Source organism: Phoca vitulina, unplaced genomic scaffold (assembly GCF_004348235.1).
Source record: "Phoca vitulina isolate PV1807 unplaced genomic scaffold, GSC_HSeal_1.0 scaffold5, whole genome shotgun sequence".
In the NCBI taxonomy this organism is placed as follows: domain Eukaryota; kingdom Metazoa; phylum Chordata; class Mammalia; order Carnivora; family Phocidae; genus Phoca; species Phoca vitulina.
In genome coordinates, this window is record NW_022589708.1 from 2,754,273 (window position 1) to 2,780,478 (window position 26,206).

Consider the following 26,206-nt stretch of genomic DNA (forward strand, 5'->3'; position numbering starts at 1 on the left):
GCGTGTTACTGAATTCCTCCGTGCCCCCTCTTCTTTGGCCGTCAAGAGGGGTGACTGCACCTGTCCCATCTATTGACAAGGCTGCTATCAGGATTAAGTGAGATAGTATCCATGACACTCTCCTTGGAATAGTACAGAGAACTATGACAAATGTCACGTATTAGCACAAGGCCGAGAGGGCAGGCTTTTCTATTGTATGAAGGACCATTTCGAACACCCCACCTTCCTAATACCACCGTGACGCCTCCCGCTGGCTTCTCTACCCTCTTGGAACCACCCATCCCAAAGTTGTCCTGTCCCTGCGTCCTCCCTATGGCCTAGGGCTTCTGAGAAGGCCTCGGCATGTCATGAGTCACATCCCGGCTTTCTGGATTCTTGAAATGAGGTACTATCAGGAATTTAGGCTTTCCAGCTCCAACAAATCAAAGCTCAGGTTGACTCAAGGTGATGTCAGTTGGGGGCATTGTTCTTAGATGTGTACAGAGCCATCAAAGATTAAACGGGGTGGGGTCTTCCATTATTCTAAATTCGGTGTATCTTTTAAAACGTTAGCATTTAAAAAAATCTGATACCCCAGGGATTAAAGTAATGAGTGACTTGTTTAAAGGTCTAAGCTTCTCCATTTAATTTACTCCTGCATTTTGTTCAGGTTAGCACGTTACCTATCTCCTTGCCTGGTTATGGGCTTTAAACACATCGCGCTAAACCAGAAGAATTCACTTTTGCCACAGTATGAACTTGGTTCCATGATGTAATTCTGTGAAGATCAATGGGTTCTGGCTCTGTAGGATGTTCCGTTCACCATTTTCAAAATAAGCCTTTAAAAACAGTGAATCATGTAATTCACTCAAAAAATGATCTAACATGTAAAATGACTTAATTACTGAAATTAGATGACAGCATTCGTTTATCAAGGCTGACACTGGACCGGGGCTCGGGTTCTCAACTCCACCAGGAGCTGGCGGTGCGGCTGTTAGAGGGCGTCTGCACCTGCCCAGGCTGCAGGTTCCTCATCTGTAAGAGAAGTTTGGGCGAGCTGATCCCTAAGCTCCCACCTGCCCCTGAGCTTTTCCAGCTAGGATAAACCCTCCACAGACAAATGTCCTTCTGTATCATCCTTCATAAGGAATGATCATCGATCATCGATTTAAACACAGTGTCAGCACATGGAGCTCAACATGTCCGCACCTTCTGTTTCTTCGGAAAGGCCAGTGTTCTATGTCCAGGAAAGACCGGAACGTCACAGAGAAAGATGATAAAATGCTTCACAGGCGGACCTTTGCTTCTGCCACATTTGCTTTAGCAAACTTGATAGGCCTACTTTGGCTCTTCTTCAATGTCAAATTGGGGTGAAAAATGCGCATAATTTTGGGGCGCCTGGGTGGCTCAGTCAGTGAAGTGTCTGCCTTCAGCTCAGGTCATGATCCCAGGGTCCCGGGATCGAGTCCTGAGTCGGGCTCCCTGCTCAGCGGGGAGTCTGCTTCTCCCTCTCCTTCTGCCTCTCCCCCACTCATGATCTCTCTCTCCTTCTCATAAATAAATCAATGAGATCTTTGAAAAAAAGTGACTAATTTCGTTTAATTGTGGAAGGACTAGATTGAACAAGAAAAAAAAGTCTGGATTGGGGAATTTTGAAAAGAAAAAGAAAATTTTACTGATTTTTAATTGACATGTCAACAATTCTGCTACAAAGTCATGGTCCTCAGACAGCTTCTTCAGTGATTTCAGCACTCAGAGGGACGGAGTATTTTTTTTTTTTTTTTAAAGATTTTATTTATTTGACAGAGAGAGACACAGCAAGAGAGGGAACACAAGCAGGGGGAGTGGGAGAGGGAGAAGCAGGCTTCCCGCTGAGCAGGGAGCCCGATGTGGGGCTCCATCCCAGGACCCTGGGATCATGACCTGAGCCGAAGGCAGACGCCCAACGACTGAGCCACCCAGGCGCCCCTAGTATTTTGTACAGGTAAATGGGCATGTCAGAGGTGCCTTAGGAGATCTGTTTTCATAAGCAGATTAAGCATCTTCCTGATTGACTTTTAAAGACTATTCATGTATGTATGTGTGTGTCTGTATGTGTATATATATATATATATATTTTTTTTTTTTTTTTTCCTTTTTAACCCGGGGCTCAAACTCATGAGCCTGAAATCAAGACCTGGGCTGAGATCAAGGGTCAGACACTTAACCGACTGAGCCACCAGGCACCCCTTAAGACTCTTCATATTAACTAAAGACTCCTGGCCCAGGGTTTACTTGAAGACAAAGTCATAATTAAGAGTATAGATTAAGGGGGTTTACAGTACACGATTTATCCTTTATAGTTCTATTATCACCTAATAATCATTTAAAATACTGACTGTCCCACACATAAATTTCAGGAAAATATTATAAAAATCTATTTAGACTTCACTAAGTCTCTGGGAAGTTAATCATGTTGTGTACGTGACCAAGAAAAGCTGTTTCTGGTCACAATTTTGTTTTAAAGGGTGATTTAAAAAAGATGATAGCCAAGCACTAAAACTTCACTTGAAACAAGTGCCTCAACTAACTTTGAAAACAAAATTAGCCGGGTGTGGGTCCCAGCAGGAGCCACGTCTCTGCTGGGAGGATTTCAGCGTTTGGGTGACACCCACAGACAGCAAGGACGCGAATCCACGAGCAGCCCGAGCCAGCCACTTCGAGCTGGACTCCCTCTTCTCCATCCGACACCCCATCACCAGCTCTCCAGTGTGAAAAGACACGCGCTTAAAAATCATCTGGGGCTGTTTCAGGGGGCCACTCTGGAGCAGTCTCAGTTCCTCGTCTTTTAATGACAAGCATTGGATGTAAAAGGCAGGCTCAGATTGACCTTGAGCTGGATGTGGGCGTGCGGGGACGGGGACGGGTGGCTGGGTGGCAGCGTGATGTAGCAGAGTTGTTTCTGGCTGGAATTCACCGTGGTCAGCGATGTGGGGAGAAGTCTGTCTTCGATACGTGCTGAGCCCCGGGGTGGGTGCGGCTCTGAGCAGGGCAGCAAGCCAGCCGGTGGAGGGACATGAGCTGACCCAAGCACAGCTGGGAGCCACAGCGTGGATGGCCGGGAGCCCTCCTGATGGCAAGCCACAGACGTGGCCAAAATGGGGTCCTCTGGAATGAGGGCAACCAAGGCTGGGAGAGCAGTGCATGTGGGGTAGGGGTGGATGTGTGTAGGGGGAACAGGGCAGGGGTGTCTGAGTTAAGACACTACAAGGCGTGACGTGCACGCAGCTGCAGACTTCTGGGGGCGGGCAGGGGAGGTATACACCGTGCAAGGATTCACCCTGAATCCAAGCTCAGTGGCTCTCCGTGCTCGAGAGTCTCTGGTCACACACTGGTCGAGTCTTCCTGGTGGCTTAGGAGCTGCCATCTGCGACCGTGCGTTTCATGGATTTTTGAGCAATAACTCACCACTCGAGCTAAGACAGCATTATTCTCATGTTGCCATTAACAAGCTGACAAACAGGAGGATAGGAGGAACCAGGAGCTGCCTATAGCCCACCGGGGTCGACCAGCGTGGTAAGAATCACCGAGGAGGCAGTGGGCTCGGTGAAGACCCCAATGACCGACAGCCACCAGCAGCCTGTGGCCTGCAGCACGCCGAAGGAGGACACACAGAAGGCGCCACGGGCACACGGAAAACCTTCTGGAATTTCCAGGCAGGGCTCCATGACTCAGGGGTGGGGGGCCCGGCAGGGCGGGCTGTCACCAGGGAGAGGAACAAGGAGGGGACACCCTCAACCTCAAGCGGTGACTGCGTGTAGGGGACGCACGGCACCTGCTGGCATGCCTGTCCCGTGCGGCACATGCCGGCGCTCTACCTGAGCTACCGAATTTGGTTCTTCTAGCAACCAGTCCAGGGAGAGTTATGAACTCATCTCACAGAGAAGGAAACAAAGGCCTCTAGAAACCAAAGATCTTGCCCAAGCTCATGGTTCATGACTGAGGGAGCCCCACCTGCAGCACGTGAGCCGGACTCTGAGGTCACGGTCCCCACCTCAGGTGAGGGGCACGTGCAATCTGAGTTCAAAGCAAATGATCTAAGATGAAGTTTTGGGACAGATGCCTTCAGAATGCTCTTCTTCCCCCACCACATACACACCAAAGGACGAGCTCTGTGCCTTGCAGGAGAGAGGGCAGCCGACAGGAGCAAGGGGTCTGAAGGACAGGAAAGACAGGTGCGCCTGGACAGTGATGCCTGTGGGAGGAAGCATCACGTGCCTGCCTTGGTCATCATCCCGAGCAAGTGTTCTCTACCTCGACTCCCTAATCTTCCAAAATGATTTCCCCTGTAGATGTTTACACGAGATGTCTGCCTACTTAATCTTTGTTTTTCTCTCTAATACGTGGTTGTCTTCCATGGAATTTTCCGGAGGACTCCGTTTAAAAGATGCTTTAACGAGAGACAGTCCAATGCATGACTGACCATCGCTGGGGAAAATCAAGTATCACCCCATGAGAAGCAGAACTGCCTTTGACAATCTAGAAAGATAACGGGGCTGGGGTGGGGTGGGGTGGGCTGTGCTTTCAGCTTCATTTCAAAAGGAAACAGGCTTCAAGTAAACTTTCCATGGAGCAGGAGTGTTGTTTTCTGTTTCCAACAACAGTCTCTAAACAGCTCTTCTGGAATGAGTTGGTTTCTGATCACTATGTACAATTTTGGTTAAACTTTCAAATGATGGGCCAAGGCTGGTGGGACTCAGAAGACCTGCTTTTCTGGAGATGGGTGTGTTTTCACGAAATGGGCCATGATACCCCTTTCCTGCCCTCCCCTCCCACAGGCTGTTTGCAAGGCTCAGGGTCAGACTTGCTCTCAGGCAGGGCATGACTGCAGAGGCTTTGGGCCCACAGGTCAAAAGATAAAATGCTCTGCAAAGAGAGAAATTCCTTAACCCTTCCAGAGAACAGCAGATGAAAGGGATTTTTCTCCAATCCATGATTTTCCAAACTTGCTGGCACAAGCAAGTGAGTGTCGTGTGTTTCTTAGACATTTCAGAAGTTGGACATGACATATTGGGGCCAAGCACGCCCCAGTTATCATCCTAGTGGTTGTCAGGAAGCCACTACTCAAAGGGAAGGCAGAATCACAAGGCTCTAGAGACATCTTCCAGGACCCCTGGTCCGGGGACAGCTGGGAGTGGGTTAGACCTGCTGGGTCTGAATCTGCTGGGTCCAATTCAGAGTCTGCACACAGTACTCTGGCCCGGCTCTTTGGATCCAGCCAGGATTGAGGAGCTGGGTCCCATGTCCTCTCTGGTGCACCCGGTGATGAGTCACCTTCTGCTGGACTCCTTGTTTGGAATCAGCATTTATAGGAGAAAGTGACCTCGTGGGCAAGTCCCCTTCCCCTCTGCTACCACACTGTCATGGGCCCAGGAGGGAGGGACTCGTGACTTTGGCTCATAAGTGGGAGCCTTTGAATGATGGCCCCTGACCATTCCATTGGACCATACGGTTTGGTCACTGGTCCACGTTCTGCATTCCTACCCTTGGTGGACCATGAAGCCAAGTTTCTGGAAGCACAAAGGAGGCCACTGGCCAAGCTCTTCTGCCCTAAAGAGCAAGTTCACCTCAGCCCACAGGGCACTCATTGGCCACATGCCTGACCTCCCTTGGGGTCTGAAGCTCAAGAAAAAGAAACTCCATGCCATGAAGCAGGCTGGCCCTCGGTTTTGCAGTGGAAGCATATTTTTCATTAGCTTGACTCTGCAGATAAAGCCAACGTCTGTCCAGCCCAGTAGCTTTTTATACAGTGATTGAATCCAGGGAAGCCAACGGGAGAGGAACTCCCTGTCAGTTGACCTCAGCCGCCTGTTTCTGAGGGATGTGCCTTTGGCACGGAACCTAATGATTTGTGCCATGATTCTGAACAAAAAGTTCCCCAAACACTTAGTGTCCCTTCTGACCAGGACTCCTGTCTCACCCACTTTCTTCCGCCTGTCTGTCCTTGGGTCAGAGCCCAGCCGCCTCGCTCAACCCTGCCCTGGGCCGGGGAGGGTCGGCATGCCCATGGCCTGGGCCCTGTCCTCACGGGTCCACGCCCAGGTTCAGGGAGGAAGACGAAGCCCTCTGTCCTTCGGGATTTCCAAAGTGCGCCTCCGTGTGCCCTCCCCTCACCAGCTCCGTGGCGGCTGGCAGAGAGACCCCTGGGAGCTGTCTTTGCCCGCCTTCCGTGGCGGTGACAGGGACCCTCGGCTGGCCCCACGGCCCCTCTGACATGCCCTCATCTTCACCCCACGCCTCACCGTGGCAGGGGAGGGAGGATTAGCTAAAGGTACATCCTCAGCCCTCCTACACTTAAAAATGAAAAAGCACACCGCGAAATGATTGCCAGGCACCGTCATCCCAATGTCTGGTGCCATCTCTGGGCAGGTGGCTGCCACTGGGACCCTCTCCTCCTCTGGGGCATCGGGTCACGGCCTGCTGACAGCTCCTCAACCAGAGGGTCCAGGATTGGGAAGTCCAGAGCAGCCAGCAATCCTCAAACCCTTCCGTCTTCAGGGCTCACCTAGTGATGTGGCTAGAGGCCCTTGAACTCTCAGGCACGTGGCCCCACTCCCACCATGGACCCCAGTGGACTGGCCACAGGTGTCATAGGGTCGACACCTTCTCTATGACGGAGGCAGCGGTGCAGAACAGGGGAGCTCGGGCTAAGTGTGACAGATGGAAACGCTGGGAAGGGGACAGAAACACCACCTTTCTTTGCCTCTGTCTCTGGGTCTCATCCCTCCCACTCGGCTGACCTTCCCTGGGTGGCCGGGGAGCCCTGTGATCACGTCGCCAGCCTCCTTTGTTTAGAAATCTTACGTATCTTCAGCCTTCCTACAGAAAGGTCAAGTGCCACATTTATTTAATACAGTCCTCAAGCACGTCTGTGCGGGTCCTGTGCTGGGGAGGACGCACGTTCCGAGCCGTGGGGGAGCCCGCAGTCCAGCACAGTGACCCAAGGTGGACATAGGGAAGAGTGATTTAGGCTCACCGTCTCCCCTTCTCCCGGGGTCTCCCGCACCCACCTTGTCCGGACCCAGCCCTGAGTGGAGAGAGAGCACAGCACCGACCATCTGGGGAACCCACAGGCAAGACCTTCGTCTAGGTGGCGTGTGATGGCCTGCCCGTTGCCCTGCGGAGGCTCCCAGCAGCTCCTCCTGGGCCCCCCTCCCAGCTCTTGGCTGGCCTTTGTCCCTTGTCTCGACAGGTTCTGCTTCCTTCCTGAGGAACCCCGTGCAGCCCCGGAGGAACCCCGTGCCGTAGCCGCACGGGGTCTGTGACGCCCTCAGCTGCGGTCCAGGCCAGGCCTCACGCATGAGCATGGCACCTGCACATCCATGCTTGTCGCAAAGGAAACCCAAGCCAGGACGGCCCTGAAACCCGTTCTGTCAGAGCCAGACACACACCTGGAGGAGAGGGGCCGCCAGGGAGTCAGGCAGGCCACGTGGGAAGGCCACGTCTGGGAGATGCGGGTGCCGGAGGCCCGAGGCCAGCCGGCCCACTCGCCCCTTTGTTTCTAGCTCTGAGTCACTTCCTCTGACCCCGACATCAACCACTGGAACCTATCAACCAGGAGAACGAAACCGAGCTTTAAAAGAGTAAGTTAAATTGTACTGGGAGTATTACTGAGCCTCACATAGGAAGGACGCTCTGACTCAGGTGATGCCACGGACGGACCGTGAGGACATTACATGCTCAGTGAGATGAGCCGGACGCAGGAGGATAAAGGTTGTGTGATGCCACTCCCAGGAGGCCCCTGACACGGGCAAACTCAACTCCGAGACCCGGAAAGTGGAATGGAGCTCCCCGGCGGCTGGGGAGGGAGATGGGGAGTTACTGGTGAATGGGGACACAGCCTCGGTTGGGGAAGAGAAGGTTCTGGAAGTGGATGGTGGGGATGGCTGCACGGCACCGGAAAGCACTGAATGCCCCCGACTGTCCTCTTGAAAATGGTGGAGACAGTAAATGTTATGTTCTGTGTATTTTACCACAGTTAAAACAGTGAAGAGTACGAAAGAACCCACACAGGTTTGTACTATACACACGAGAGAGCCGAGGTGACACGAATAAGACGGTTCTCAAATGGTTAGTTTGCAAACACTATGTTTGTAACATGGGTGATGTGGGAATTGGGTGTCAAGATCTTATTTTTTATTTCGGGAAATTTACCTAATTTTTAACATATGAAATGCTTAGAATAAAAATCAAAAATAATTTTTTTAATGTGAGCAATTAAGAAAAACCTCATGAAGTCTGCCTTTTTCCCCCCATGTTTATTCTTACGGGCTTTAGTTAATTAAACCCAATGAGGAAGAAAAACCACCACAAAGGCAGAAATGTTCCCTGAATAAACACTCTTTTGTCCTTAACTCAAGAACCAGAAGAAGAAAGATTTTGCTAACGGTACTGCAAAGAGGAGAAAGAGGCACTTTTAAATACGAATGGAATATACGTAAAGCTTCTTTTAAATAAATGTATTTTCCTTTAAGACACTGCTCTGGTTTTGCTTTCCTGTTTTTCTACAAACAGAAGCAGATGGCTCCCAGGTTAGATTTTGCTCCAGGGGAACCAAACTCTCCAGTTACTTGAAGTATCAGCATTGTCCACGCATTCCTTGTTCTAGAACTTCTAGACAGGAGGCAATACTGTTCTTATCTCCTTTTACATCTTAGGTAAGGAATTTCTGGATTTAAGAAAAATCAGGAGTGAGCCTGACTAATCTTACATCCTCCCCCTCTGTAGTCAAGTGAGTCATTTCTGGTACACTGAATTCCAATCAGGTGAGAAGCAGATAACAAATCACTTCGGTTGGAGAGTGAAGAAATCACCCCCAAATTATAGCTCAGATGAAGCGTGAATTGCACTCATTAGGTGGGGGACCAGGGCTGTGCCTCACGCTGGGTGGGACATCCCCAGGATGGGGGCTGCCTTCAGCCAGTGGACAGCCAGGATGGGAGGACCTGAACCTCTGGTGAGCAGAGCAAATCGTCTTGGTCTTAAAGGGCAAAGTCAGTCTCTGCATGGGCTTTGAAGTTCCTTTAGAGTCTTCTTAGGGCCTTGTGTAAATCCCAATGTCCCAGGGGATGGGTTCTAGCATTCTGGAACATTCCCCAGCCCAGGCTAACAACTGCTGCTTAATCCAGAGGTGGAAACTTCGAGGTCTGGCCCCAGCCCAGAGCAGCTCACTCAGAGTATGGAGGTTGTACATAACATAACCCTCCGCCAGGCTCTCATGGGAAACCAGAGGCAGATCGTGCCTGCAGATAACTGATGTTAGACCCGCTCTGAGCAAAGTTTTAGATCTGGAAGAGCATAGGGTCTTGGTGGAGAAATTGTGGAACAGGGATGAAAAAGTAAATTAGAATCCATAAAGATAAATTTTACTCTTTCTTTCCCTTGATGGGACTCCACTGATGTGAACGGGGAGAGGAAAATATTTGTCTCTCATCTCCTGGCAAGAACAATTCAATGGAAAAGTAGAACGGTTTGCTGCTACTGCTAGTAGTACTACCACTGGTATTACTACCTCCACTAGTACTCCTGCCACGACTACTAGTGTTACTGCCACTGGTACTACTGCCACTGGTACTGCTGCCACTGATACTATTACCACTACCACTAGTACTCCTGCTGCCACTAGCACTACTACCACTACTACTGTTACTACTATAGTACTCCTACTAGTACTACTATGACTACTGTTACCACCACGAGTACTACTGCCACTACTACTGTTACCATCATGAGTACTCCTGCTACTACTACTGTTACTACTATAGTACTCCTGCTACTAGTACTACTATCACTACTGTTACTGCCACTGGTACTACTACCATTACTACTGTTACCACCGCTGGTACTAATACCACCACGAGTACTACTGCCACTACTACTGTTACCACCACTGGTACTAATACCACTATAGTACTACTGCCACTACTACTGTTACCATCACGAGTACTACTGCTACTACTACTGTTACTACTATAGTACTCTGGCTACTAGTACTACTATCACTACTGTTACTGCCACTGGTACTACTACCACTACTACTGTTACCACTGCTGGTACTACTACTACCACCGGTACTGGGAGAGATGGGGAGCCAGCACGGGCACTCAGAACAGGGGCTCAGTTGCTTGTTCTGTGCCAACGTTGTGCCCTGTGTAGGCAGCCAGGGCCCAGTCAGTGACTCAGGTGAGGTTCCATTTTAATCAAGAGCGGATCCGACAACTACAGGCATTGTTCCTATAACTATAACTACAACTATAACTGCCCCGGAATCATCTGGGAGAATACGAGGCCTGCATTCTTCTTCGAAGCCCCAGGAAATGCTTCATGTCGTGCCTTGAGGGAGTGTTTTACATGATGGTGGGAACCAGGCCCGTTACCAGCAGGAAATGTCAGTATTTACGAGCCTTCATTTTAAACATGAATGATGTTTGCTACAATTGTCTTTTTTGTTTAAACTTTGCAGCTTTTTAGAAATGCAATGAAAATGAATGTGTTTGCCCTTTTGCAAAGTTAGGACAGCCAAGGCTGGTAGCTGAAGACTCACTGTAGCAAGTGACCCAACGAGGAACGTTTACTTTTCCAACCTCTGGCGTCTTGATGTTGGTCAGCACGCACAGAAACTGATGTCTACACATACCGGCCTAAGACTGACAAATCATTTCAGACTCTGCTGTTAATACTCCTTGTTTTGCAACGGGAAGGGGAGGCTGGACCATAAAAGCTGGTGACTAAGATGAAGGAAATCCTGTCTGAGCTAAGATTGTCTTGGTGGATTGGGGGGAGGGGGGCTTGTAACCTGGTAGGAATAAGCAGGAAGCGAAGGTGGTTTTTTAGATAGGAAGGAGAGGATCTCAGCCGAATTTGGTGCTACATTGTAACTTGCACAGTTGTTACAGTTAGGACAATGACCAAGTAAGGAAGAAAGGGAAGGAGGTGGTTTTCCTCCCTGGAATTCCCAGCTCGAACCTTCCACCCACTGGCCTTCTGCACCTGGGCCTGAGGAGGAAACAGGTTGGTCTGTGTGTCCTGTCCATCCTGACCACGCAGCTGTAGCCGACAGTGAGGACGGCCAATGCCCTGCTAGGACACGGCAGGGGGGTCTTTCTGCTCTTCCAAGAAAGAAATCCTATGCTCAGATTCTACTGTGCATTTTCTATGTCGCTTTGCCAAACCAAAATCTCTTGAGTTTTCCTGCTTTGTGAAATTATACGTCGGTCTCAGAATTATTTGAACAAACTGTTCTTTGTTTATAAGTTCTTTCCATTTGTTCTGGAAATAATTTAGTGACACCTTGACCTAAAGTTAAGTAAAATTTAAATTCTTTTCTTTGCAGATATTTCTCCAACCCAACAAAATGGAGACAACTGTCCAAAGGCAGAGATGCCCCTTCGTCCGTCTTGCCTGTGGCCCCCCGATGCATCCACAGCTCACTTCCTGGGGTCACAGCTGCTCCCTGTCAGCGTGTGTGAAGATGGTGGGGTCTCAGCGCAGAAGACGCGCACCTCGCTCCCCACGATGCCTCCCGCGGGCCAGAGCCCCACAGGCCTGGCGTCCGGGCCCAGCTCCCCCCTGCCCCAGCCTGTGGGCCGGGCAAGGCCCCGTCCCCTGCTGTGAAGGCCGCACAGAGAGCACCCTGTTGGGACAGCAAGGCCTGCGAGAGCTGTTCTCTCCCCAAATTCTGCTTATGCTTGAACTTTTTCTCTCTGTGGCTTCAAGTTTTTATGTTTTGAGGATGAAGACCCGTATTTAATTTAAAAAAGATCCTAAAACCAAGTAGCCATTGGTTAGCATTTATCAAGCCCTACAAGGCTAAGGTTGCTACAATCTTTATGGGCAATTTCTTCTTTTTCCCTCAGAGCACACTTACGAGGCAGAACAATTTTTATTCCAGTTTTAGAGATGCAGCTACAGCTTAAAAGCTAAGCAGCTTGTCAGAAGTCATGCAGCCAGGAAGTAGCAAAAGCACATTTAGAACCTGAGACCCACCTGGCCTCACACTCCCTGAAAACCCACATCACAGTCCCGCCCTTTCTTCCATGTTCCGTGGAACAGACTGTGGCTCTGAGGCTTGAGTGGGGCTTCAACACAATCCCATATGAATCTGACGTACGGTAAAGTCTACTAGTCAAAGGAGCAAGCAACCCGGCCTCCCATGCTGAGCTTCTGCGGGTCGCGCTCTAAGCACGGATGATCCCAGGTGGCAGAGTCAACCGCAAAAATTGAAAAAAACAGCTAGTTGGACAACTCCTATCCCACAGACACACCCATGAGCTCAGAGCACCCTACCCACTGCTCCCGCCTGTCTCGCTGTGGGACCCAGACCTGAGCTCTGGGGAGGATTCGTGTATATAACTGTGCCCGGAAGAAGCGAACATGTTCATTTAGTGAAGGAATTTCACATAAACCATGTCACCATGAACTTGCAACCCGGTTACTGGCATTCCTGTTGTAGCCACGAAGATGGGGGCTCAGAGAGGGGAAGTGACCTCCTGGTCCTGGGCCGCGAACCCAGATGCTCCCATTCTGTGGGACAGACCCCACCTGCCTCCCTGTGGGCCCAGGACAAATGGACTGTGTCATCATTCCACCGCGGTCCACGGGGGCTCCTGCACAGCTCATCTGAGGAAGGCCTCTTACTCCCCAGGCCGTTTCAGTAAACCTTCCCCCAAGTTAGGACTAACACTTTTCCAACACCCTCTTCATCTGCTCAAAATAACACCGGCTTGCTCGTGTGTCCCCGCTTTACGAAGCTGCCGTCCATACACCTCCACGGCCTGGGATTTCAAAAAGGACCTGGAGAAGGTTTTCAGGAACTCCGTCTGTGGATGGGGCTCCCCACTGCCCACTCGGGCCTTCCCTGGTCATCGTGTGGGGGCCTGAACTGAGAGCAGGCCGTCCACACTTTGTTTCTCAGAGTCCAGGAGCCACTCCATCACCTACGCGCACGGGCCGGCCTCTCTGCAGAGGGCCCCTAAAAAGAACACGCCCGCCTGACACTCCCTTCCTCCGCCCGCGCAGCCCTTGTGGAGAAAGGAGCTGGGGGCATTCAAGGCCGCGTGTCTGTGTCCCACCTGTAAGCCCTATGTTCTGTTTCTGTCTCATCTTGATGTCTCCCTGTAATCTCTCCAACTATCATCTGTCTGTCTGCCTGCCTGTCTCTACCCACCGTCCATCCACCTGTTTACCTACCTATTTATCCATCTCTCTTTCTCTACAATCTATCGCTGTTACAGCCATCATCCATCTATCAGTCTACCATCAATCTACGTCTGTCTAGCTGCCACCTACATCCATCACCCATCCATACCCCATAGAGGTAAATAACATACACATAATACGCATATGTATATTTTACATACCCCACACCCTACATATTTTGAACATGCGTTCATATTCTATGGCTAGGGTCTGTCAGCCTGGCACAGTGGTTAAGAGCAGAGGTTTTGGAATAACCAAGTCTTGAGCTTCACTCCCAACTTCATTCCTTATTGGCCGTAACAAGTACCCTAAACTGTGTGTGCCTCAGTCTGCATACCTGTAGAGTGGGGTGATCGCAGCGTGGTGGGCACTTAGCAGGTAATGTGTGTTGGTGGCTTAGCTCAGTTCCCGGCGCCCCTGGGATCAGCAGGTGGGAGTTGCTGTGTTGCTCCCTTGGGATATTTTAGTTGTTCCGGGGGATTCTGGAACTCTAGAAGCACTTCAGGGGTTACTCCTTCTGATGTTGATTCCAGGAGACCCTACAAGATCCCTCCTTCCCGACGGCACCATGTGGTGATTGCCCCGGGCACCGCTGATCACCATCTCTCCTGATGGACAGGCCGGGGCCTTGGAGGCGCCCCAGGGAGCTGTCCTCTGTCCTCACGATGCACCCACGTTACTCCACAAAGACAGTCACACCCAAAAGTGCTCAGCATGCAGAAAAGCACATTGTTACGTAATTTCTACCAGGTCCCAGAAAATGAGTCCGTGGAATTCCGTAACACACATTCTTCCGTAGTCCCCACGTGGGAGATCACGGAACTGGGCAAAAGCAGCAAAATAGGAATTTTATGGGCGAGGCTGAAACAATTCCTAGGAAAAAATGCAAATCTTTCATAGACACATTGAAACTTCCTTTACCAGCAGGCATGGCCAGCTCTATGGGGGGGCGGGCATTTAATTGGGAAAAAACAAAACAAAAAAACCCCCACAAAACCCAGTGAAAAAAGCTACCCTTTAATCTTTTATTAGTTGTTCCATGACCGTATTCCTCATCCAAAAGATCTGTCCAAATACTCTTGGCTAACTCCATCTCCCTCGTTGCTGGAGCTGACGCCCCGGAGGGCCGCCTGGGTCCCAGCGTGGGGGGCAGAGACCACGTGCGGGTGCGCAAATCCCAGATGGGAGATGAAACATGCCCTAAACTCTGGACTGTGGGAGCTGCAAAGGCGCTGAGGATGAGTGACGACCAGCGTTTAACGTCTATTCGTGTTACGAACGAGGGCTTAATTAAACTCATCAATATCTAATGATAATGTGAAGTCCTAGCAGGCTGAGAGGGCACTTTGATTGGACTCTGAAATGGGTCTCAATCCCAAGGGACAGAGGCTCCGGCCAGGCACGGGCCTTCTGGCTTCTGCCTCCTGGGCGCTCCGACAGGGAAGGGGGCAGGGTGTCCCCTGTGGACGGGGCTGTGGGCTGTGGCGAGGAGACAGGGTGTGTAAGAAGCTACCGGCCAGGGCCTGCTCTGTTCCTACACGGGGGGTGAGAGAGGCAAATGTGTGAGGTGTCGACCACTGGCCATCCTCGTTCCTGGCCCTTCTCCCCAGCCCATAACTGGAGTGGAAGTCGTAGCCACTTGGAGATATGCCCTGCGGCCCTCCAAACTCCACCACGGGGCCTGTGGCAGTGCTGGGAGCACGCGCAGAGGGGGCTCCAGGACCCTGGACGGCCCAGCTAGTGCACCTTCCCCTCCCTGCCATCCACAGGGTCTTCTAGGCATAGAAGGAGACGGTGGGGCTCTCCCAGGGGCCTACGCAGGCTGGCCTGACACATCAGGAAGGGCGAGCGTGTGAGCAAGCCACGCTGAATGTCTTTCTGAACGCCACACCATCACACCCACCTGTCACGCTGCCACAAGGTCTGGAAAGAGCAGCCAGGGTTTCCTCCCCAGTCCGGCGGTCAGGAAGAGGGAAGCTACTGTAGCTCATCCCTGCGCCCCTACAACAGGCCGAGCTCTGGGAAGTCCATCAGGATACCTTTCCTCTCCTGTTTTCATAAAGCACTCCACCCGAGTTAGGGGGACAGAAGCTCTTTGGCCAGGCAGGGGTCACCTCTGCTATATTTCCAAGTACCCAGAAGTGCCCTTTGCCACTCGGCCCATGAGAGAGGAGATGGAAGGACATTCCAGTCTTGCTGGCCACCTCTGCTGCTCACTAGTGGGAGACCAGCTGCTTCTCAGCTTTCTCTCGCCCTCGTCTGCCTGGATCACGTGCACCTAATGGGGCTGGTCCAAGGCTTCCAAGAGCGGGTGATTGCTTGGAAATAATTTAGTTTTTCAGGAAAGCTGCACAGGTGGTGTAGAGGGTCCCCGTACGCCCTTTACCCGGAATGATGATGCTAGGTCAACATCTTATAGAACCTCGGTGCATTTTGTCAAAACCAAAAACTCACACGAGTCCATTAATACACTACAGACTCTATCGGAATTTTGCCAGTTTTTCCATGAATGTTCTTTCTCTCTTCCAGGATCCAATCCAGGAGACCACCTTGCACTTGGAAGAGTGGGATTTACAAGAGACCTTGTCGCTTCAAAGGCAGCCTCACTCACGGCAGCAGAGCAGAGTCTAAGAGAACGCCCGGGAGCGCCAGGAGCCCTGGGGCACTGCGAGGTGGGGAGACCCCAACATGAGAGCCCCCTCCGGTGGGTAGGGAGAGCCAGTGGGAGGCCGCAGAGCACCCAAGGGTGTGGGCTTCCTTTGAGGTTCACTCCCTGACTGGAGAAACTTGTGGGGTCCCCCTAAGACTAGATACCCTCTTTTTCATTCACAGATAACAGAAAGAAAAATCACGATGCCCAGGGAGGCCACTGACATCAAGGTTGGGGAGTCAATTAGGCCTTTACCTGACCCAGAAGAGTCTCATTAGCTGAGGGGACAGCTACCAGGACAGTGGCAAGAGGTAACCACCAAATCACCTGCCTGTTCTCACCTCAGCTGATTAAGTACCGTTCGAGGATTCCAGAAGCTTCTCACACCCTGAAGCTAAAAAGCCTAATGCAGCATATTTGTTTTTAAGTCACATCCTGGAGCAGCGCACAAGCTTCCCCGGAAAAGCACCCCCATCCCAGTGTCACAGCTGGGAAGGGTGGGGGCCGGCTCCCCGCACAGGGGCAGACCTGCGGCGGGGGTGGGCGTGCTGACCGTCCAGAGCACCCCTGCACCGGTACCATACGACATGACGTGTCCCCTTCCCTGTGTCCCAGAACCAAGGTGGTCAGTGACTTGCCCTGGGGTCAAACAGCCAGCGAGGAGCCAGGCTGGGGGTGGGGGGGCTTTGTTGCCCCCAAGACGACTGTGTCGTCCGTGGCCCCAGAGGCCCCCAGCCCCTGCACAGACGGCCTGGTGTACGAGCCGAATCAGCCAGGCCAGGGTTCCAGAAGTCACCTGCCACCCTACTCAGCGGTGATGGCACCCACCGACCCCAGCACACACAGCAAGAGGCCAATCCCAGACCTTTCACTGAAGCTCTCTAACCAAAGACATTCTTTCTTAGAGTAAAAGAGCAGGGCGTTCCCGAACCACCCTCTACATCATGGCAGCCCCGTTATGTCATCATCAAATGCAACACTGAAGGTGCATGTACGCCACACCTCTGCTTTTCCCTCTAATTGTCTCTATTAATGGAAGCTAGCCACCCATTTTTTAATCCTCTCTCCAGAAAGACAATCCTTTGATTTTCACTATTTTAGCAAAGTCTTTTTTCTATTCTAGAACTTTTCACTTTTTCCCTCTCTCTCTGGCTCCAAATATTCCCAAGGGCAGTGCAAGGGCTCTGTCCCCTCTGTCCATCCTTTGCGGCCACGTTTAGTTCTGTGATGCTATGACAAATTCCTTGTGTTACTGACTGTGGCCAAGTCATACGGGCCACCTAGGGAGGTTCGCTTTACTGGCCTCCAGAGAGCTGGATACATGCTTCATGCTTGTTCTTCCATTAACAGAGGAGGAACCCTGTGATCTCTCCCCTCTTCCTAGGGGCCCCAATTTTGAACAATAGCACTAACGCTCCAGGAAACTAGGGAGAGAAGTGGTCTCATGGATTCCTACAGAGAGCATTGGAGCATCTTTTTTTTTTTTTTTTTTTTTAAAGATTTTATTTATTTATTTGACAGAGAGACACAGCGAGAGAGGGAACACAAGCAGGGGGAGTGGGAGAGGGAGAAGCAGGCTTCCCGCCGAGCAGGGAGCCCGATGCGGGGCTCGATCCCAGGACCCCGGGATCATGACCTGAGCCGAAGGCAGACGCTTAACGACTGAGCCACCCAGGCGCCCCTGCATTGGAGCATCTTAATACTACACATTCTTTGCAACCGATCAACAAGCCAAAAGGAGAAGAGAAAACCTCACAATATTTTGCCCCCCCCCTTTTTTTTTGGCTAGGGGGAGGGAAAGGTGTGGCTGCTTGTAGGAGCATCAGGCGAATTTTCCGGGGCCTGGAGCCCAGCTGCAGGCAGCGTAGAGCCCCGCGTCTCCTGGGGTGCACGGTACCTGCACGTCCAGGTCTCCTGGCTGCACCCTAATACCTGTGAGCATCGTGGGTGTGTGGCCAGTCCCCCCAGCTGAGGTCGTGAGGTCAGCCCAGCCCACAGCGTGTTTGATCTGAGGGACGGTCTTTGTTCTCTGGAATTCTCTTCCTTCCAGAGTCACACAAGACTGGTCTCTTAGATCTTCAAGGCTGCTGCCCCATCTCTTGAGATAAGCAACAACGCTCTGCCCTGGCTGCAGTGAGAGCATCCAAGTCTCCACGGAGGCTCTGCCTCAGGAGCCTCCCCTCACACAGGCCCAGCAGATGCCTGGTGCCTCGCTCCCAGCCAGGCTCTACTCATCCAACAGCCCCAGCTCTGGAGGCTCAGGGCCCTACCACGTGCCCATTGTTGCGGGGTGCCCAGGACACAGGGGTTTGGTGAGCACCAGCGCTAGGCAGCAGATCATCGGGTCCCAGGGCGCCTGCCTTCAGAGTCCAGCCTGGCGACGCCCGCGCTACGCGGCCTCGTACGGTGGGCCATCAATATAAGCGCGCGGCGTCCTGGCACCTTCAGGAAGGGCAACGTGAACAGCAGGGCATGCGTGTCCATGTTGGGCCCGGACCTCAGGCTGGCCAGTGGGATTTCTGCTTCCTTCCCTCCCTCTGGACATCTGATCACATCGCTTCGACCTTGCTCTGGGCTCCTGTTCTTCAAAGCAGAGCAGCAGAGAAGGAGGAATATTTCCCTTTCCAGAAACCACTGTGCGGGCTTTACTCTGTTAGTCATGGTCAAGAGCAAAGAGAAAGCAGAACCAGAAGACTCAAACACTGAAACTCGGGAGTGTCCTCACTACTGACTTACAGTATGATCCTGGGTAACTTAGTGGGCAGGGGTTGGGTTCAAATCCCACATCTGCACTTACAAAGAGAGACCATGAGCAAGCTATCTAAACACCGTGTGCCTCTGTTTTCTCATCTGCAAAATGGGGTTAACAATAGTTACCCACTCAGGTAGATGTGTTTCCCACAAGGCCTGGATGCACACAGATTGGCACATAGGAAGTATTCATAGGATAATTGTCTACTCTCTCTTTGAAAAAAAAAAGGGGGTGCCTGGCTGGCTCAGTTGGTGGAATGAGCGACTCTTGATCTCAGAGTTCTGAGTTCAAGCCCAGAGTTGGGTGTAGAGATTACTTAAAAATAAAGCCTTTAAAAAAATAACTGTCTACTCTCTTCAATAATCATTTTTGGCTGCTTCTGCTACAGAACCCTTCAAACTACAATGAGCAGCCCTTTTTACTGACTTGACCTACCCCTGGGGACGAGTCCTTGGCACAAATGGGCAATGAGACAGGGTTCTTAAGCATGGCAAACAAATAGGGGAGGAGATGAACTTGCCACAAATAAGAGAGATTTCTCAATGGATATAGTTGAGGGTCAAGGCATTATTTCATGAGTAATAGCTCTTAAAGCCAGGGATCAATAAGAAGTTAAAAAGCAGAAAATCCACTGTTGAATATAACAAGTTGTGTCTCTCTTGTAGAATATACATCCCTATGCCTCCAGTAAAGTGACTCAAAATGGCAAGTGACTCCAATTGCCTCCCAACCCAATACTCTAATTCAGTGGTTCCCAAACTTTCATGTCAAGTAGAATGCAGACTCCCAGCCTCCACCCCAGAGAATCTGATCAGAAGATCTAGATTCGGAGAAGAAAAAAGAAGAAGATCATCTAGATTCAGAGCAGAGGTCTGAAGTTCTAACCAGCCTCCCCGGGTGGGTGTGGGGGTCCAAGGCGAGCACTCTGAGAAGCAATGTCGGACCATAAATGCTCTCAGTCCCACCCAAGAGACAGAGAGCAGACTCAGGTGAGGCTGAGCATGGAGGAGGTTTTGGAAGGAAAGCACAGCGGTAGCCGCCTGGCTCCGTAACAAGCAGGAGGATGTTCTCTTCCCTGTTCTAGGTGTGGAAACTGGGATTCAGGATTTGCGAGACCAGGGCAGAGCTTGGTTTAGTACCCCACTCTTCTGACCCCAAGCCCTTTCCACCGGTTTTAGGATCAGTCCTGGATAAAATTCACCAGACTTTCACCATCCCCAGGAAGGAAAACAGGGGATTACAGAAGTGGCTCTAGGGCCAGAGGCGTGTGGAGACAGCACATCCCGTGCACACCCACTCAGCATGACCCAGAGCCGTCCTGTCTACCCTCCTCCTTCTCTGAGAGTCTCTGTGCTGCTCTGACTCAGCTCCGGGCCGCCTCCTGTATGTCGAGTGCACATAAGGACCACAAGACTCAGGGGTGGCAGCATGTGGGCTTTCGTCTTCTTAAATCAGGACATGTGCAAAAGAGAGTCAGACCCGAGCTTTGAGAAAACTTTGGCCTGGCATGTTCTGGTGAAAGTCTATGCACTCCAGGGTGCCTGGGTGGCTCAGTCGTTAAGCGTCTGCCTTTGGCTCAGGTCATGATCCCAGGGTCCTAGGATCGAGCTCCGCATCAGGCTCCCTGCTCCGCGGGAAGCCTGCTTCTCCCTCTCCCACTCCCCCTGCTTGTGTTCCCTCTCTCTCTGTGTCTCTCTCTGTCAAATAAATAAACTCTTTAAAAAAAGAAAGTCTATGCACTCCTTCTGCCTTCCCAGTCTGGGCCCTGAACTGGAGCAGAAAGCAGAAAAGGGAGGCTAAAAGTCCTTTCCAAGCTAGAGTAGCTCTTTTTCACTCACTGCCTTTAAAATCCTTGTTTGTCTGACACGAGGACAGAACAATGAAAATAACAGAATTTCAACCAAACCAGCTTCCCATGGTCACAGGCGACCCACGAGAACCACCTGGGAAATCAGGTGTTCCGTCAGAGTGCAGGGGGGTGGGGTGGGGAACACACTATGTTCCCTCCGTTTTTGGTCCCAGTTTGAACATGTGTCCACAACCAAGGGACAGCCAAACCAGTAGGTCTTCAGCCTTATCCCATCAAGCTCAATGGAAGTGGCTCCAACTATTTAAACACAATTTACAAAATCCCACAGTCCATCCCAAGTGCCAGGACAACACCACAGCGCAGCCCTGAATGCACCTTAGCACCCCCACCCTGGCTAAGACTTGGGGGAAAACGCAGGGTTTCTGCCATTGTTCACTCCCATGGGTTAAAACAAAGTACCCTGTTGTGTTGCTCTCCTCCCCGCCCCGCCCATTCCCCCAAAGCCTCTCGTTTAAAAGCCCCAGAGAACTCTCTGCCAAGGACGGTACCTCGACACCAGCTTCCCAGTGCCACAAACACGTTTCTTGTCCGTACCCTGGCGCCTCATCCACCGCGGGACTGAGAGTCTTCCCTCTAGGAAGCCAGGGTTTGGCTCTAGTTTAGGAGAGGACGCCGCAGGCTATGTTCAAATGATTGGCTCTCGTGGGAGGGCCGGCGCCTGCAGCACACAGGACCGCAGTGGGGACCCCAAGAGAAGGCAAGCTTGAGACATTCTCGGGGGAAAGCCAGCGCTCTCAGAACCTGGGCTGGCTCAGGGCCGCGCGCACACACGCGCGCACACGCACACACACACACGCACGCTCAGGTGAGCACGCACGAGCTGCCCTCCGGCAAGGCCACAAGCTGTCCCTTCCACTCTCTCGCGCACGAGTCAGAAGCCCTGAACGGGAGCCAGGACTTACCGCCAGGACGCTCTGGGCCAGGAGCCCCACTGTCACAGCCCCCAGCAGCAGGCACCTGCATGAGAGAGGGAAGGAGCGCGCCATGAGCGGGCGGCCTCGGCCCGGCAGTTCCCGAGTTACACGCGAGGGCCCCCGCGCGCAGGACCCTCGGGGACGCGGCGGAAAGTCGCTTACCGCCGCAGGGCAGGGCTGGCCGCCGAGCACTGGTGTCTGTCCATGCTCCTGATCCGGCCGCTCCGGGCTCCGCGCGCTCCCTCCTAGCCTGGAGGGCGACAGACAAAGCGGGCTTAGCGGGGGCCGGGGCGGGGGCATCCTCGCCGCGAGCCTCCCTCCGCGAGACGCGGGAAAGCGGGGTGCGCCCCGCACCCCTGCAGGGCTGACAGAGAGCCGCCCCTGGTACGGACAGAAGAAGGGGGAGCCTTCCACTTAGGCCCCGCTCGGCGCCGCTCAGCCGCGGCCGCTCCGTGCCCCCCCCCCCGCTTCAGCAGAAGTGCGCACAGCCCCTGCCTGCGCAGGGCGCCCCAAGTCCCAGCCTCGGCCCGGGTCTCGGCGTCCCCGGGGGTCGCCCTCACCTCGGGCCCGGCGTCAGGGGCTGTCCGCGCGCATCCGCCGCTCCAGGAGCGCCCGCCCGCGGCACGCAGGCAGCGCGGTCGCCCTCGCGGGGCCCCGGGTGCCGGCCCGGGTCCTCGGTCCTGCGGCCGGTGGGCGAGCGCGGGGGCGCGGGGTCGCGCGGCGGCTGCCGGTGAGTGCGGAGCGCGGAGCCCTGGCGTCCCGGCGCGCGGCGGCCCCAATCCCCGGGCCGCGCGCTCCCGCCGCCTCTTACCCGCGCCGCAGGGTCCTCCCCTTTGAGACGCCACCCGCGCGCCGCCGAGGGGAGGGGGCAGCGCCAACAAATTGGGGAGCTCGCCGGGCCGCGCTCAGGTCTCCGCCGCGAGCCGCCGCGCCCGGGACGGTGCGCAGCGCTCGCGCCCCGGCCCTCCGCGAGTGAGCCGCCCGCCGCGGCCCCCCGAGCGCCGGCCGCCGGCCCCCGCCGATCCCCGCCGGTCCCTGCCGCCCCGGGCGCGCCACCATGGGGCCCCGGCTGGGCGTCTGGCTGCTGCTGCTGCCCGCCGCCCTCCTGCTCCACGAGGAGCGCAGCCGGGCCGCGGCGAAGGTGAGTCCCGGCCGGCTCCGCTCCCCGGCGTCCCGCCCTGCGCCCCGGGCGCCCCGCGCGGCCCCTTTGTCCCCGGGCCGAGCCGCCCGCCCGCCCCTCGGGGGTCGCGCGTGGCACGGCCAGGTGCCCTCTGCGAGCGGGTCCCCGCCAGTGCCCCTGTGGGCTGCGTTCGCGCATCCGTTAGGGAGCCTCCTTTGTTGTGGGCTGGGTAGGGGCGAGGTAGAGGACTTCTCAGGGCCCTGGGCGAGCGGAGCCGAGCTTGATACGCGCCGCGAGGGGCGAGGGGGCCCGGGAGTCTGCGGGATTTGAACTCGCACCGCGGGGGCCTCAGCGGCCCGGCGCCCTCACCTGCCCTGGGCGCCCGGGTGGGCCGGGGGCAGGCGGGGTGGGCACGCGCGCCCCACGCCGCTCAGAGCCCCACACTCGTGCCCGGGAGTCGCTTTGGGCGTGTTTCTCCCGTTCTTGGGCGACTGCTGGTTGATGCTGAACAGTTGTGGGCCGTTTGCCTGGAAACAGCTGTGTCTTCGCTTTCCCACGACTTTTCTGTGGCTGAAGCACGCTCGAGAACAGAAGTGGGGCTCTTGTGTAGTGCAGTTTTAAAAAGTTAACCAAACTCGACTCGTTGCCTTTTATTAATGTACATTAAAAAAAATTATAACTACATCATATTTGAGTGTGAAACCAAAATGAAACTCCATCTTATTGTTCTAAGCACCAATTGTTTTCCTAGTTTTCATTTCCTCGGGCTGTGTGCTTGCCCGGAAAGGATCTGGGAGCTGGGTTTGCAGGAGTAAAGGCTTCCAGCCCCGGACGGACGGTCCTTGATGTACTGTTTTTCTTTCTTTTTTTCCTTCCCCTCAGATAGAATAAAGACCTCAGCTGGTCCCCAGTGTAAAAGCCTTGCAGACCAAACCCCCAGGAAGTGTGGCTTCTAAGGGCATTTTGCATACCCCCCCCAATGTTTAAAAAATTATTTTGCTACTTGCCACAGTTCCCACTTATTGTTTGACTGTTTCAGATCCTAATCTTGCTCTTAGGTTTTGTTTGTTTGTTTGTTTTTACTTCTCTTCTGGAGGAATGATAGTCACCGACTCCACTGCTTATAAAATGTATTAACTGTTACATGCCAGAAGGAGCCGGTAGTATGCACACCCGGCTCATCCCAGGGCAGGGTTGACTCTTTACTCGAAGCTCCTTCATTGGGTGTTGAAAGGGCTAGTGATCACAGCAGCAATTAACTTCAGATGGTTTCTCCCAGCCCGGAGTCGAGCCAGGCACCATACTCAGTTGTTTAAACGCTCTCCAGTAATGATGACAAAATACTTTGAGAAGTCTACCGAGCACTTTATTTGGGTGTAGAAATACTGACCAAAAGATGTAGTACTTCCAAGGAGAGATTGCTAAACTTGATGGCAAGCAAATGAGAGAAAGTTCTCTATTTGGAAATAGGAACCTCTGTCTGGACTTAGATTTTCTAGTTGATAATTGTAGCAAAGCAAAGCTAATTGAAAGGATGAGCTTTTCAAATAACCAGGACTTTAAAGAACAAGCCACGCACTTATGGGAGCCCCCGTTCTTGCCTGGGAAATCAAACTCATTGCTGTTGTTTGGGATTATTTTACTTCCCTTTAGTTATTCTCTGAGGCCCAAGCACATTCCTGTCCACTGGCTTGGGTCTAAACCTCAAGGTGTCCCATAGAGTTTTAAGCTATCCGGCACGTGGACGGACACCTTCTGAACAGTCACTTACTAACTCGACATTATCTTTACACTTTATCTTTTCTGACTTAATTAGAGAGATATGGATGTGCAAGAAAATCCATTGAAAAATAATTGTCTAATTTTTAAAAAGCATTTCACTTTTCATGCCATCAAGAACTTTTTTTTTGCTGACCACTTTCCAAAATTACCTGTTAGGTACCAAAAAAGTTGAAATAACTTCAATATTGACCCAAGCAAAATACATTTAAAAATACATTTTGGATGATGAGATGCTGCAAATCCATCAAATCCTGACTCAGAAGCCACCCCGAAGGATTCTTGGATTACGTGTGCCTTTGAAGGAGAATCTGAATCACACTCCACCTGCATTTGTACCTGTCCCAACATCCCCCCTGTGCTGGGCGAGAATGGCACTTTTTCCCCCATATGAAAGACTCTTTGATTTTATATTTGACCACACCTGCCATGGTCATACTATTCATTTACTAGTAGGTGGATTTCCTAAGCCAGTGACTTTTTCCCCATGCCCAGTTTATCTTGATTCCCCTCCCCAACTTTTCTTTCTGAGGCAAGAAAGGAGGATGTGGGTACAGGCCTGAGACAGAAGTGTGCCCAGAGTGTTCTGATAGGGGGTGCCCTGTGTTCTCAGTCACGCGGTCAGACTGGAGGGAATTGTCCCCATTGCACGCAGCCTCAGATGCCTCTCTCACTGGTCTGGGTGACCCCCCTTAACAGATGGGTTTCTCGGGACCAGAAATGGGAACTTGCCTGTAAGTGTGGTGATGCCTGCCCCCAGGTCCTGGCGTGTTCAGACCATTACTCACTGTCCTGGGGCTCAATGACCCAGGACTCATGTGAAGTGAGACTTAGTTCCCATGTGAGTATGGACTCTGTTCCGTTGCAAATGTAATTTAAATAAGAGGTTTGAGCTCTACTTTGGGCCCAATGACAGCAACATCAGCCCAATACTTCAGGAGTGATATAACCGAAATCATTATGTTCCTTATATAATAGGGAATTGGTCCAGAACGAAGTACCTCTGATACCAACCAGAAGAAATGATGTGGGTAAATTGCGTGTGTGTAAGGGTGGCCCCTACAGAATTATCGGTGGTATAAGTTCATCACGTACACCAAGAGTGAGTGTGGTTTAAAATTTGTCCGCTTTTATTAGGCAGATGAGTTTGGAGGACTCCTTTACCGGATGCCTCAGTCCCTGGCTGGTCTGCCCCTTCCCCCAGGGGACCGCCCCTTCCTTCCTTCCTTCCTTTGTTCCGCACATGCGCCCTGAGCCCTTCTGCAAGCCCTGCGCTCTGCCTGGCGCTGGCCAGGTGACAGTGAGCGGGACCCGCTCTGCCTCCAGGAAGCTTGCAGTTCGGCAAGAAATGCCGAGCAGCCGGCAAGCCACTCAGGCTGGTAGATGCTGCAGTGAAGGTAAATCAAGGGCCCTTGGAGCACCTAACCAGCTTTGCAGAAGTCAGAGAAACTTCCAGGAGGACATCCCACCTCCAGATCTGAGGGGGAGATAGGAACTATAAGCTCAGCGTTACTATTTTCATGAGTTGTTATGGTGCGTTATACTCAGAGGTGTGATAAATCTACCTGTCCTCTCATAGAGCTACAGGTCTTTGCATTTAAAAAATGACGCTCAGGCTCCCTCCTTTGAGAAACCAAGATGCCATGGCTTCTGTTATTAACCGTGGTAGCTGAACTTTCCTCCCAGAGGGGTAGAGACATTGAGGAGCAAGGTCTAGGAGATCAGTGGTAAGAAGCACCCAGCTCCCAGCAAGGGCCCTGGGTTTGGGGGCATCCCCACTCCTGAGGCTGCATGGACACCGGGATGTTTGGAAAGTTGGCGCATGGATGACTGGCTCTAGGCTGGAGTGCCTTTAGGAACTGACCCAGAAAACCTACCCTCACTTGGGCAAGGACATGAGGGAATT

The 26,206-nt window shown here is 52.6% G+C and overlaps 2 protein-coding genes across 4 annotated transcripts in view; one reads left to right on the plus strand and one right to left on the minus strand.

Annotated features, from left to right (window-relative positions):
• The window catches only part of COL4A2 (collagen type IV alpha 2 chain), a 168,453-nt gene extending 145,286 nt beyond the window's left edge, over window positions 1-23,167 (minus strand). Inside the window, exons 1-3 of one of the 2 annotated variants that reach the window (XM_032402618.1) lie at window positions 22,891-23,167; window positions 21,564-21,651; window positions 21,390-21,444 (exon numbers count right to left, since the gene is read on the minus strand). In XM_032402618.1, the coding sequence (XP_032258509.1) occupies window positions 21,390-21,444; window positions 21,564-21,607 (99 nt within the window). In that variant the 5' untranslated portion in view covers window positions 21,608-21,651; window positions 22,891-23,167. Of the gene's footprint in view, window positions 1-21,389; window positions 21,445-21,563; window positions 21,652-21,961; window positions 22,069-22,890 lie in introns of those variants that run through there. The other variant, XM_032402617.1, reaches the window with a different exon arrangement.
• The window catches only part of COL4A1 (collagen type IV alpha 1 chain), a 137,487-nt gene continuing 133,714 nt past the window's right edge, over window positions 22,434-26,206 (plus strand). For both annotated transcript variants that reach the window (XR_004299179.1, XM_032402619.1), the window contains exon 1: window positions 22,434-22,542. Coding sequence is in view for 1 of the 2 variants with exons in the window: in XM_032402619.1 (XP_032258510.1) it covers window positions 22,459-22,542 (84 nt within the window). In the remaining variant the exon portion in view is untranslated. The remainder of the gene's footprint in view (window positions 22,543-26,206) is intronic.